The following is a 14233-nucleotide window of genomic DNA, read 5'->3' as shown; positions in this document are numbered from 1 at the left end:
TTCTAAGTTCTTTTTAAATAAGAAGCTTATTTAAATGTTTGTCTGATATTGTAAATACTTTCAGACATAGCGATAATATGCTTCACATCTTTTGGAGGTTTCAGACTATTTAACTTACCAGATCAAATAAACCCTCATAGGTACATTGTGGAGAGGTTGACAAGCATGCAGAAACTAGCGAGAGCATTGGTTTGCATAGTGAGACAAATCTTTAATTGTTAGAAAGGATGCTTAAAGAGAAAGAAATCGATATAAAGTAGCCAAAATGTTTGGGAAGGCTTCAAATTAAAATGACGGATAAATATTTTTTGAGTGTTGTTGTTAGAAGACATAAATGTTTTGTAGCTTTTAAAGTGTAATTATTCTAATGTAATAAATGACGTGTATTTTAAACTGGGAAATGTTATTAGATTTTGATTTTAATAGTGTTTTTTTAACAAATATTGTTAAAAACTAAAATTTAATTGTGGCCATGTAAATCCATAATGACTAAGATTATCAAAATACCTAATTTAATCCCCTTAAAAATTATCCTTATATGTTAAAGTGAGTTATTGCCTTTCATTAATACTCACTGTGGTCACAAGATAAAATAAAAAAGTGTAAAAATCCAAGTAAAACTTATTCTTTGCATCTAGTGAGATTTAAAATAATGCAAAACAGTTTATCACCTCTGGTGCTTTAATGGCTTATTGGAACCTTAAAGTATATCAACTGGGTTACAATCTCTGGAACTCTACACGAAGCTACGACACTAACTGCATCAAACAGAGCCTGACTAACTTTCAACACTTGTCAACCGTTTCTGCGTCAAGCCTTTCAGGTTAGTTCTAATCAGCAGGTCTCTCTCTAGACAAGCAGCAGTGGTGACAACATTCAGTCTTTTGGGTTAAGAATCATGCTCATTATGATCTAACTTCTTATTTTAACCTATGCCATTATACATAAAATCTACCTGCTATTTACTAAACCTCTAGACTGACCAAATATGCGACAAAACGAGACAAAAAATCAACATAAAGCTAACTGTTTGTAAAACGTAAATGTCACTTATTTCTTTCAAATATGTCCAACTATTATAAGTGTCAAATATTTAATGCTACTTGATAAATTGCATAAAGTTTATTTTATTCTCAAACTTATTAATAATTATGTTAATTAATTCATGTTTAGTAATAATGCATACTACTTAGGGATCTATTTCATTTTAGGATGGTATTACAAAAGTGAAATTCAGGCATGGATAATATTTTTTAATTGAATTTATTCAGTTCCCATTTGCTCATAAATCCTTAATTTTTTTCATTAATGGTCCTTAAAAGTCCTTAAAAGTACTTAATTTCTGTGTGCAGAAATATGTACAAACCCTGGTATATTTTCTGAAATTATTTCTATCTTTAGTCTTTTCTTTGATAGCATATGGAACTATCTATAAATAATATTATAAATTTTGGCTCTGGTCTTATATTCCTGATTCGTATGCAATGATTTGAAGTGTTTTAATTCTATCTAAATTTGAAAGTCTGCAAGTGTCTTAATTCTATCTAATAATTATCAGTGGTGAATTATGATAGTATAAGGAAACTGATATTCATTAACATTTCATGGCTATAGTAGATTCAAAATTCAAGTATTGCTAATCAGATGACAAAATTAGGCATGGCTTTAATGCATGTAAAAAGTTATAATAGTGCTACTTTTTTGTCAAAAAAAAAAAAAGTTTAGCACGTTATTTGGTATTTGTATTTGTTTATGTTTTATTGAAATATATGACATGACTCTCATTGTCTAGATATAATACTTTTGATTAGAAAGTTATCATTAAGCACTAGAAAAACTGAAAGCAGAAAACCATAAATGTCTGAATTCACAAGTATCATAGGCTGGTAAAAAACTTCCTTAAGTAAAGTAACGAACATAGCAGAAGCTATGCAATGTTTAGTTCAGCTTTTAAAGAATCTCAGTTTTTTTATTTGAAGAGAAATATACCTATGTAAAATTTAAAATTAAGCAAAAAATGAAACTTTATTTTCTTTTTAGATTTTGAATGAAACCATGTAACTTTAAGAGAGAGTTTAATGCAAAATCTATGGCAAACTATTTTTTTTTTTTTCTTTTGCCTAATTTCAAAAATATTGAATGTCTGTTGAGCTAATTGTAATTAGGTATAGATTCTACTAATACAAAAACAGAATTTCCATCTGACATATATTCGGGAAATATTAGTTCACAGATTTTTAATTTGAAAATACATTCAGCAGGAATCATTAACAGGCCCAGAAGAAAGAGGCTTCAGCCCAGTCCTAGGTTTCCTTATCTTAGTTACATTCTTATCTAATTTAAGCAAGTAGAGTTTGCCAGAAAATCGGTGCCGGTGCACTATCTAAAGAGCTTAAAGCCTGCTGCAAAATCACATTTTATATTGGCTCAGCATTATCAATGTTGCGTGTAATATATTTTGCTTGAGTCAGTATGGGTATCAAAATAAAAATGTGGTTAATTGCCTTATATACTTTGATACCCTTTCTGGATCATGTATATTTGTTTGAGGCATGTAAAATGAAAGAGTACATTTATGTAGTTATCTTTAAATATAAAATTGAGCATTTGAAGACTTCTAAATTTAATCTGTGCTTCCTGATCATCACTCATTCTTCCTCATGGCAATATCATATGAATGATGTATGTACCAACATTCTCTCTTTCCGAAGATGATTTTGTATCACTGAAGATTTTTTTAGAATAATAAAAAGCTCTCATGTAATGTTAAATTTGGTGATACTTTTCTTTTTTGGCATGCCTATTTTCTCATGCATTTATAATTTTTTGTTGCTCAGAACTACATCTTTAGCTGACAGAAATTCTCCTTTATCCATTGCTGCTTATATTGAAGCATCACAGATAACATATCATAAGTCTCTATCCATTTAGAGAAATTACAGGCATGCTTCTCAGAGATCCATTGTACAAGTTTGCTAGAAGTTAGTAAGCTATATAAGTAAAGCAGACGTAGAAGTTCTAAAAAATATAAAGCACTAATTAAGTATTGCTGTGAAAGCAGATACATTCTTTTAATTTATTTTTTATATCTGAATGTTTGCCATCTGTTACATCATATTTTTATCTATGAAAGTGAAAATGCTTTCATTTCAAATTCCCATACAGTTAATAGGTTATAAATATTTTTAGCATTGATTTCACATCAAAAAGTGATGGGAGAGAAATTCATAATTTAGTTTATTGATGTATATTATTTATACATGTACTGGGAGACTCAAAATTCAGTTATTATGATTTTTACATAATATTGAAAACATTATTTTTTTTATAACAATTACTAAAAACGAATTCTTTGTATGGGATTTTTCATCATGAACTGTTTTTTACAGGTGAGTCCATAGCTATTACTGCAGATTTTGAAAACCTTTCTAGCCGTACCATCATACCTCATGCCACACTTCACCAGACACAAACATTTTTAGCTGGTGGGAAGTCTCGAACTAGACACAGCAAATATACAATTGTTACAGGTCTGGCCATTCAGCCTGGAAGAACTACGAGTTGGGATGCTCAGCTTTTAAAAATCCCAGCTGTCACTCCTTCAATCATTAATTGCTGCCTAATACGAGTGGATTATGCAGTTAGAGTGAGCTTGTTTACTAATTATTTCATATTTTTAAGCCTGTGATACTGTAAAAATGATTTCTATATCTGTATTAACGAATGGGGTTACCATTATGTGTATTTAATACTTAGTGATGTGTATTTATATATTTCCATTTATGAATATTATAAATGGATTATATATATCCAAGTATAAATGTTAAAAATTAAGAAATCCATCAGTTTTTGGCCTAATGTTGAAATCTTCAAAGAATTATTTATAAATTCTAGCCAATATGGATATAAACAATTTATATTGAAAATTCATGTATTATTTGGCTTATGGCAATACAATATAAGCCTGAGATCAAAGATCACTTAAATCATATTTACTGAAATGAGTATTATTTAAATGGGAATTCTACTTTTCTATATTTTGAGAGCTAATTACTTTATAACATCTTAAAATCAGAACAATACTTTTTCTTTTTCATAAGAAGTTGTTTATTCTAAGTGGGCTTAATCTCTTTTACACTTGTGTTACTCTTATATAATTATTAATTTACATTAGTGCTGACAAAGATTATTTCACTGATACAGTTGAAAGTGATACTGTTAGGATGAAGATAATTTGTTAAGTTTCATTCACATCGTTGGTATTCATATATGGTACTAATTCAGGTGCAGATTTATTTTCAAACTGCAAGGGAGATGTAGAGCGAACAAATCATTCTTAAATTTTATAAATTAAAATAATTTGCAATATGGACTGTATTTAGTGTATATATATATATATATATATATTTAGTATATTTCTCTATAGTAAAATTAAAATTATAAGAAACAAATTTCTCTTCATTCAGAACAGCCATGAATTAAATTTAATAAAAGAACTAAATATTTTGAATATTTGATTAGATATATTATTGATAATCTCGAAGTATAGTTGTCTGATTTAACATTTGTCAGTACAGATTCCCTTTGGAGATAATTCATTTGTCTGCTGTGTGTTATGTGTATATTTTTGTGAAGTGCAGTAAACTTTAAATTAACTTGAAATAATACTGGAAATGATATTTGTGGTTAATTCAAAATCTTGGTTAATCCAAAGCCTGGTAAAAAACTCTTGAAAGAGCAGTAACCTGTAATGTAATTAACAGAAAAACACTTGAAACACAGAAAAACAGAATTTGTATAACTCATTTCTGTACTGCTTTCATTATAAGGCTATTCAATAAATTTTGATTCAAAATTGAATTTACTTGCAATTTTGAAAACATGCTTACACAGAGCTTTAGCAGAACAATTAGCAGTTAATCACAGAAATACGTAAATACTGTATGGCTCCCCTTTTTCATTTACATACCTTGAAGCATGTGAATTAACTGTGTTTTGTTATGTTTTCTGTTTAGTAGATTCTGAACAAACTGCAAACAAACTTGCTGTTTCTTTTGTCTCCCACTTTTCTTTCTTTTTTCTTTCCCCCCTTTTTTACTATATTTATTAGAATTTGAACAATGTGATTCCTAATTGTCGAATTGGCAGCTCTAGAACAAATGAAAAAGTTAAATTTCCTTTGTCATCCAGGACACCTGTTATACCTCATGTAACATTTTCATGTGGGACTTTGTGAAAGACAAAGTGTTTGTGCCACCACTGTTATGCAACTTGGAAGACCCACAAACATGCATAGGTAATGCTCTGAACTTAGTAATGCCAGACATGCTGAAACTGTTGGAAGAAATGCTCTATTTTGCGGGCGTTGTCCCTGTGACTTGAAGAGGTCCTATCAAACACTTATAATGTCATAAGATAAAAATATTTGAGTTGTCCTTTCCTTTAAATTTGTTCTGGTTAGTGATTGTGCATAATTTGACTTTATTCTAGTGTGTTAAAATACCATACATCGTTTTGAATAGACATCATTATAAATGTATTATAAATTATTATTATAAATGTTTTCCCTTTTTTTTGGCATCGGTTAAAATTAATTGATATATATATATATAATACTGTAAAGGATGCCTTGGATGCATTGGAATGAGAAAAATTTAAAGCAGCATGGATGAAAGTAATGCAACAATACACAGTGGTCCTAAAGAGAAGGGCCAGAGGACAGTTTTGAGCAACAAGAATCTGCATTAAATTTGCTTTTCCTTTCGACATGTTTTAAAAAAACTTTCAGATGAAATGTATCGTTTAATTGTTGAAGAAATTATTTGTTATGGTAAAATGTTTTGAACAATGTTATGATTTTCACTGAAGTTGTATATGCAGGGTGTTTATAAATGCATTATTAATTTAAAAATTAATTATTAATTTAAAAATTAATAATAAATCGATGTGTTACCTTACCCACGACAAAGCATACACAGTAAGTATTGGTAATGTTCAAGTTTCTCATGTATTACTTGCAGTTTGCTTGTCATACTTATTGCACAGGCGCAGCGGCAGTTTTCAAGATAGTGCCACAACAGGGAAAGGCTTTCTGCGTGCTCCGTTTTGAAGTGTCCAGATCTGTCGTTTCACTGCAGGGTGAGTTTCATGCATTTTTTCTGTGTGCTGTCCCATGAGAAAGTGCACAGCCCATTTTTCTTTGAACAAGAAACTGTCATTGGTGACTCATTTTTAGACATGTTCGAAACCTGGTTCTTACTCTAGCTGGACATCAGTTATGATTTTTACATTTTACAACTGGACAGTGCTCTGCCCCATTTTCACGGGAATGTATGAGAGCTTTTTAATCGTATTTTTCACTAACACTGGATTGGAATGCTGCAACAGCAAACAACAACCTTCTTCCCTGGCAACCCCATGCAACAGACTTAACACTATATGATTTCTTTCTTTGGGAATTTATTAAAGGCTGAGTTTATGTACCGCCAGTGCTCGCATCTGTTGAGGAAGTTTGTGATCAGATAAAGCATGCACTGCATACCATTGCAGTGAACATGATACATCAAGTATGGGAAGAATTTGATTACCATGTAGATGTGTGTTGTGGGACCAAGGGTGCACCATTTGAAACATTGTGATTAATACAGCAAAAATTTGGACAGTTGCCACTTCTTATGCTTTAAGGTTTGCCCATATAAAGTAATACATCAATTTATTATTAATTTTTAAAACTGCATTCATTAATAAACACCTTGTATAGAACCTTTCTGATATTCTCTGATTACCACACCTTGGAAATATGATTGTTATTTCCCTGATTCTTTGATGGGAATATGTACAGTAAAATTAAATCATGTATATAAATTATCAATAATTTAGAAATAATATAATGCAGTTTATAAGAGCGGAGAAAATTTTGATCTAGTTTGAATTCTCAGTCTAAAATGAATTTGCAGTGTGGCTACATTTAAAAGAATACTTTCATTTGGGGAGGAACTAAGTTTCTTCATTAATAATTAAAGAAATACAATTACTTAAATCCCAATATATATATATACATATATGTATATACAGTGAAAATCAGTTAACACAAAACTGAAGGGACTAAAATTTCGCGTTAAAAAGATATTAAAAAAAAAAAAAAAAAAAAAAAAAAAAAAAGAAAGAAATATTCAACAAAATTAAGTTTATTAGAGTGCATTTTATTTATATATATATGCATGTTATTAATAAAAATCATTGAAACAAAAATATCCACAAGAACTAAATGAAATTTAATATAAAATTTTCAAGTTTTTTAAAAACAAAACATTTATTGAGTTTTTGGAAAATAATCTAATATTTTTCTTTGCATTGTCTTTTTTAGCATCAAACTGTCAACAAATTGTTCGATCTCGTCTATTTTGTTATTCATTTCGCCATTGGAATGTGCATCTAAATAACTACGCATACTTTTTGCTATGTTCCTCATTTCAGATGATGTGGGAACAGGAGCTGCATCAATGATATTTTTTGAACTTTGAACAAACTCCAAAACATCTCTCTCTGTCATAATTGGGGCTGTACCCATATTGTCATCATCTACTGCAATGAATTCTTCCGATGATACACTAGAATGCAGAAACTTTCTCAAACATTTCATGGAGTAGCAGCTCAGTTTCAGTATCTTCCTTTTCCATTTCTTTTGGTGCCAACGAATCTGATACTTTTGAGAATCCTGCATGAGGAAAGCAATTTTCAGTCGTCCTTGGAGTCACTGAATTCCATGCAGAATACGGCATATGGAGAGCATCTAAGAAATTGATCGAGAAATCTTCATTTGCTTCGATTGAGAGTAAATATTTTCTAAGCAATTGCTTCTGGTAGAAAAATTTCATGTTTTGTATAATCCCTTGATCACAAGGCTGCAGGACACTTGTTGTATTCGGAGGCAAAAAGATAAACTTTATAGCTTTCAATACAATGTTGGAGTGAGCCGCACAATTATCAATTATCATTGCAACTTTTCGCTTTTCTCTTAAGAATCGCTCATCTAACTTTACAATCCAATTGATAAACATCATAGCTACCATCCATGCCTTTTTGTTTGCTGTGTATTTGACCAATAATATTTTCACTTTCTTAAAACGCCGTGGTTTCAAAACTTTTGCCAATAACAAATAAGGGTGGTTTTTCAGAACCATCCGAATTACATCCTACCAATACCGTAATTCGTTCTTTAGACAGTTTCCTCCCTGAACATGATTCCCCCTTAAATGATGAAGTTTTATTGGGTAAGCAGCGATAAAATAATTCAGTTTCATCTGCGTTGAAGACATCTTTTGCTTCATATTCTTCAAGTATTGAAGGCAACATAGACTCAAACCAATTTGCTGTCATGGTCAGTAAAACTTGATTAGCTTCAACGCAGACATTTTTTTAGTACTATGCCATTTCTTTTCTTGAAAAGTTCCAACCATCCAGGATTAGCAGAAAATGTAATACCCATTTGTTTAGCAAGTTCGTTACTTCTTTCTAGCATTGTAGGTCCCGATATGGGAGCATTCTGGGATCTTGCTTGTTTGAACCAAACTAGTAAAGCAGTCTCTAAATCCTTGTGCTTGGTCGTTCTCATCCGTTTTCGCTCTGGCTCAAAGTTACTCTGTTCAAACATTTCCATAATTTGCTCTCTTTTTTTTAATTATTGTTGATAATATAGAGTTAGCAATACCAAAAGTTTTACAGACTTACGTTTTTGTCTTCTTTTTTTAATCAACCGCCTTAAGGAGCTCCATCTTCATTTTAAGCGAAATAGCAATTTGCTTTCTCGAGCTGTTTGTCTTGTGCTCGTAAAAAAATTCTTCTAAAATAGGAAAAAAAGGGGGGAACCAAACTCGCTGATCTTTACTCACACTGCGATGTACTCGTCACCGAATTCCAAAGGCAACTGATGAGAGATAAGATGTTCTTGTGTGGCGTTTCTAGGGGGTGGAGGGCGAAAGTAGCTTTCCTTTCTAATGAAACGTGAAACCACCGCTCTTTCATTTCACACCGCTTTTAAACCTGGCCTGCGCGACTGGTGTTTTCTGTATTTTGTTCACTCCCGGAAGGGAAATCTTTTTGTGTTAAGCGATTGTCATTTCGTGTTAAGAGAAAAAAAAAAATGCATGAAAATAGTAGTTTGTCGGGACCGTTGTATTATTTCGTATTAACCGATATTTTGTCTGAAGCATTTTTGCATCAAATGTATTTCACTGTATATAAATTGGGATTTAAGTATATATATATATACTAAGTGTTTGTTTTTGAACTGGCACTTTTCAGAACAATCTGTAGCTTGATTTATCAAGAAAATGCCACCAAATTTGGTAGAGGGACTAGTGATGACATGGCAAAAAAGATTCCATGAAAAAAAAAATTAGCTCCAAAATTTGCCAATATGGGAAAATATGGCACCCTTCTAGTCTACACAACTGAAAATTTTCATGAAACATGTAAAATTTGAAAATACAAATGCTAAGTTACATAAATGACAGCAGTATCAGTAATTCAGTCAGTAAAAATAAGGGGGAAGGCATTCTGAATTTTAGCTGGGTTCAACATGCCCATAAAATGGTTCAACATCTTACTTTATTTCAGTACATGTTATTTGTGAAATTGTTTTATCTTCATCAATCAAGCAGAACCGCTGCTGTTCATGAGTTTAGAAGTACAATTTGCATAAAGGCCTTCTGTCAATTAATGCATTGAAAGGAGTGATTCAAAGTTTGAAGAAGTTTTGGTAGAGGGCAGAGACTGGTGTCAGAATAACTGTTAACAGTTACTGATGTTGTGACTGCAGTTGTTGATGCCACTCAAAGGACCATTGCTGGTAGTACCCAGTCCCGCAAATCTTTCAGAAAGTTCTTCACTTCTAGTCATACCAGATAAGCCGCTTGCAAGAATTAAAACACCATGATAGACAGTTGGCATTTGTCTGACATTTCTTGCCTGGATGGAGGTTGACAGTATGTGGCCGTGTGGAATTCTTTACATCAGAGGTTGGCAACCTTTTGGTCATTGAGGGCACAAAATATTTATAATTAATACATTTTAAATAATTTTTTTGATATATCAATATGGAATTTGTGCTTGTAATTCATCTGCTAACTTCTTATTGTTGACAATATGATTTGAGTTGTATGCTCTTAAAGAATTATCGAAAAGCAATTCAGTAAGTTTTGAATGATACTTTCACTTCAAATAAGTCATATTTGAAAACAACGTCTCGCAGTTATAGATACTTAAGTAATAAGAATTAATCTTTATCACACACAATTTTAAAATAGGATATTGATTTCTATGTACTAAGCTCCAAAATATCTTATTAATGATGCATTAGTAATATCTTATTTGTTAGAGATTTAAAAATAACATCATTTTGCAAGCTTACTAATTCCAAGCTCTGTGTATTATTAAGATGAAAATTGCTGTAGCTGTGTTTTCTCCATTAGTAATATTAAAAGAAAAATATAAAAGAATTTTAAAATGGGTCTAAATTTGCAGAGCCAATAAGTCTAGATTCAAATTCAGTTTGCAATGGAGACACAATTTGAAGATATGAGTCTGTAAATATTTATGCTCTTTCAGATTTTTCTTCCATTTCTTTGGTATTGGAGAAATGCATTAATGATTTTTTTAAGAGATGAGACGTATACAATTCTTACATTGACTGGAAGCTATGAATAGTGCTGATCATATCAGCACAGTTATTCTTGCCCTGTAATTTCAGATTTAGTTCATACGTTTCAGTGTTAAATCAGTCAAAAAACCAAATTTGTTGACCAATTTTTGTCTTCCAGCTATATGTAGGTTTTTCTTTGGGATGTTAGAAACTCCTTTATTATGGTAACAAACTGATAAATCATGTTTTTTTTGCTTTGCCAGTGAACCTCAGTGTGCAAAAGAAGATAAGAAGATCAGTAAATTGTGTGTTTTTGTCATTTTCCAAAAGCAGTTTAAATAGTCTGTGTTGCATTTCACTCGTGATTATTATTGAATTGATTTTTTTTTTTTGTAACAACAGTGATTGCATCTTGGAATTCAATGATTTTTGCACATAATGATTGTTGGTGTTTAATGCAGTAATATGCAATAAATTTTGGAAAGAAAGTATCTTGAATCCAATATTCTTCCCTGCCATGGCTTGTGCACTGTCACTTGTTATTAAAGAAAATTTCTCATTTGGAATTTTGGCATCAATGGAAAGCATTAATAAAATAAATCCTTTCCTCATGTGCGCTGTTTAAGTGGTAGGATTTTTAGAAACTCTTCTTTTATGGTAAAATTGTCAAACGCCATCTTGACATGTATTGCCAGTTGTATTAAATCTGTGATACTTTTCAATTCGTCTAATTGTAAGAAAACGAAATGCATATTTGTTCATATCTTTTAGCAGCTGTGTTTCTACGTGTCCTGCGATTGTTTCATTTCTCCTTGTAACAGTTCTAATTGACAATTGCATGTATACAGAATCCAGCATTGCTTCTTTTGTTATTGCTCCATCCATATATATATATTTTTTCTTGAGCAAGTATATGCAAAACTGTAATCAATGCGGTTGTTGCTGCCTTTGATATTTCCAGCGGGTTGTTAAAAGTAGTTTGTTGCTTCAAAATCAATTACCTTAATGATAAAATTTTATTTCTTCGAAGTTCAGAAAATTCAGGATACTCCGAGTTAAACTTCTGATGCACCATTTTAAAATGTCTCTTAAGGTTACTTTCCTTTGAAATTTCTGCATTGTTGCATAATAAACATACATATATATATATTTCACTTATTTTGTGCTCTGCCCTTAGGCACTACACGGAAAGGGAGTGATGCCGCGTGGGGGTCTTTTTAAGGGAAACTGGCTCGTATCCATGTTACACATGGGGAAAACCATGAAAACGCCCATGCAGCCAGTCTGTTCACCGGGATTTGAACCCCGGACCGAACTATGAGTGTTCAGCGGCTTTTACTGCTCGGCCGCTGGTGGGCCTTAACATATATATTTGTCTTTATGATTTATAAAGCAAAACTGGTACTTCCATTCTTTATTAAAATTATAAGTGCATGCTCACTTAGCTTAACAAGAAAGCAGTGATAGGGTAAGTACGTACTACATACCTTGCAATTATTGATTTCACTGTCTGTCTAAAAGTTGGAAATTCAGAATATATTTATGAATTAATTAAAATTATCACTGACAGACAAAGAAGACAGATATCTTGTTTTGCACCGTTTAAGTCTTTCTGCCTGCATGTACTGGCAATTGCGTCAGAGAATTTGTAGTTAAATGCATCAAGCTTGCGATGCCGTACCACACACTGTTAAGTTGATCCAACTTTAGTGTGCTCCGCTCAACAATGAAACGTTTCGAGCAGTGACGATGCAGTAAAGTGGCTGTTTGATGTATAGATGTAAAAATATACTATTTTAATATGTATTATATAAACATAAACCAAAGACTGCAAAATTGCACACAAAGCAGAATAATTTAGTGCAGGCGCATTTTGCAGAGCAGTGGACGGTACATTGCCAACTCCTGCTTTATTTTATGATGTATCATGATTAAACATATAACATTCTGACTAGTTTTGTTATTCCGCAACCACGGCAGAGGCATTTGCTGTATCAATTCAATTTTATGTAGGCTGAAGCACTATCATACACAGCACCACCTATCAATACAGTGCGTATTGTGCCATCATTTTGCATAAGAAAGAGTCACAAGTCACTTTTTCCACTTGCATAGTTGCCTCGCTCCCCAGATCTTACCCCATGTGACTTTTTTTCTGTGGGGTTATTTGAATTTCAAGCTCTGTCTTGGTGAGACCTTGATGACTTTAAGAAAACATATCACAGGCTGCGCTCAGCATTTTTGGTGATGACATGTTACGTTTGACTATCGAGAATGTTGTGTACAAGATGCAATTTCTGGTCTCATTGTAAGAGGTCTTAGCCCTTGCAGAGGAAGTGCTTTTATTGAATAAAGTGCTATAGGTGCACTGATATATCATCTCTGTAACCTTTTGAGACAATTAATTTGCTGCGTTAGAGCCATGTTGTGCTGAAATTTCTTCTTTATGACTGATTTGTCTAGTTCTCAACCACCTAGACTAGAACAGTACCATATTATCACTCGTGGGCAACTTCTGGAACTAATTTCTTCATGGAATCTTTTTTTTTTTTTTTTCATGTTGTTGATTGGTCCCTGTACCAAATTTGGTGACATTCGAGGTACGGATGGCTCTGAGTAGTGTCAGTTTAAAAAAAAACTCTGTTTATATAAACTTATGTGCTTTAAAGGGGAAGATAATGAATAAATGTAGGCGTTGTTCCAAGGCTTTGGCATACAATGAATTTTATATTATTTGTCTATTCATTCAGACCGTTTTCTAGAATGAAATGGGGTCGATTCCAACATGTACAATAATTGGCATTCCACTTTGCCATTGGTTTCCATTATAAGGCCGCTGCGAGAGAAATAATAAAATTAATTTAAACAAAATTGCTTTTGGGAAATGGGAATAAAATTGTAATTTTATTGAAAGCAAATTTGCATAAACCAAAAACTGTAACTTTATTGAAAGCAAAATTAGGAAATGTTTTGACTCTATTTGTATTTCAATAGCCTCTACTTTTTCAAGTCAGTGAAAGTGAAAATGCAAAAAACTTTTGTATTATCAGATTTAATACTAAAGAGTTTTTATATTGCTTGAAAATTTTTGTTTAAACCAAAAAGAAAAAGTCTTTTTTAACCCTCTAATCAAGGGGGGAAAATCAAACTTTTTTTAGTTTTGTTCCGTGAGACTGATTGCAGTGGAAATTTCAATTCCTGCTGATGTGATAAACCATTCCATGTGTATGTTCAGGATAAAAAATGAATATATTATTTGCATATCTTATGGTTAGAGTATCAAATAGAGATAAAGAGAAGATCTTATTTTTTTAGAACATCAATAAATTTTCAATAATCACAAGTTTAATACTAACTCCTAAAGGGAAGATTAATTGGGCTTAAAAATGTATTTATTGTAGAACAATGGGAAAATTACTATTGTAATGTACTAAGGCCCGTCTACACGTAGCGATTTCCTCGGCCGACTTAGCTGGCCGACAATATCTGAGATAGCTTGCCTGTCCACATGGAACGATTTTCTCATTAGTACAGGAATTCACTCAGCCAATCACTGTGTAAGGAAGCGTTCCGACCCTCTACGGAGTCACA

At 32.0% G+C, this 14233-nt stretch overlaps 1 protein-coding gene across 1 annotated transcript in view; it reads left to right on the top strand.

Moving 5' to 3' along the window:
* LOC118188299 (arrestin domain-containing protein 3-like) overlaps positions 1–14233 on the top strand; it is a 65708-nt gene that overhangs the window by 23160 nt on the left and 28315 nt on the right. Inside the window, exon 5 of the mRNA XM_035358713.2 lies at positions 3390–3646. Within this exon, the coding sequence (XP_035214604.1) occupies positions 3390–3646 (257 nt within the window). The remainder of the gene's footprint in view (positions 1–3389; positions 3647–14233) is intronic.

The sequence above is a fragment of the Stegodyphus dumicola genome, chromosome 7 (assembly GCF_044657685.1).
Source record: "Stegodyphus dumicola isolate Sdum_Otavi_A_Nest chromosome 7, ASM4465768v1".
NCBI lineage: Eukaryota > Metazoa > Arthropoda > Arachnida > Araneae > Eresidae > Stegodyphus > Stegodyphus dumicola.
The sequence above is the reverse complement of the archived record's forward strand: the minus strand, read 5'-3'. Positions and strand labels throughout refer to the sequence as shown.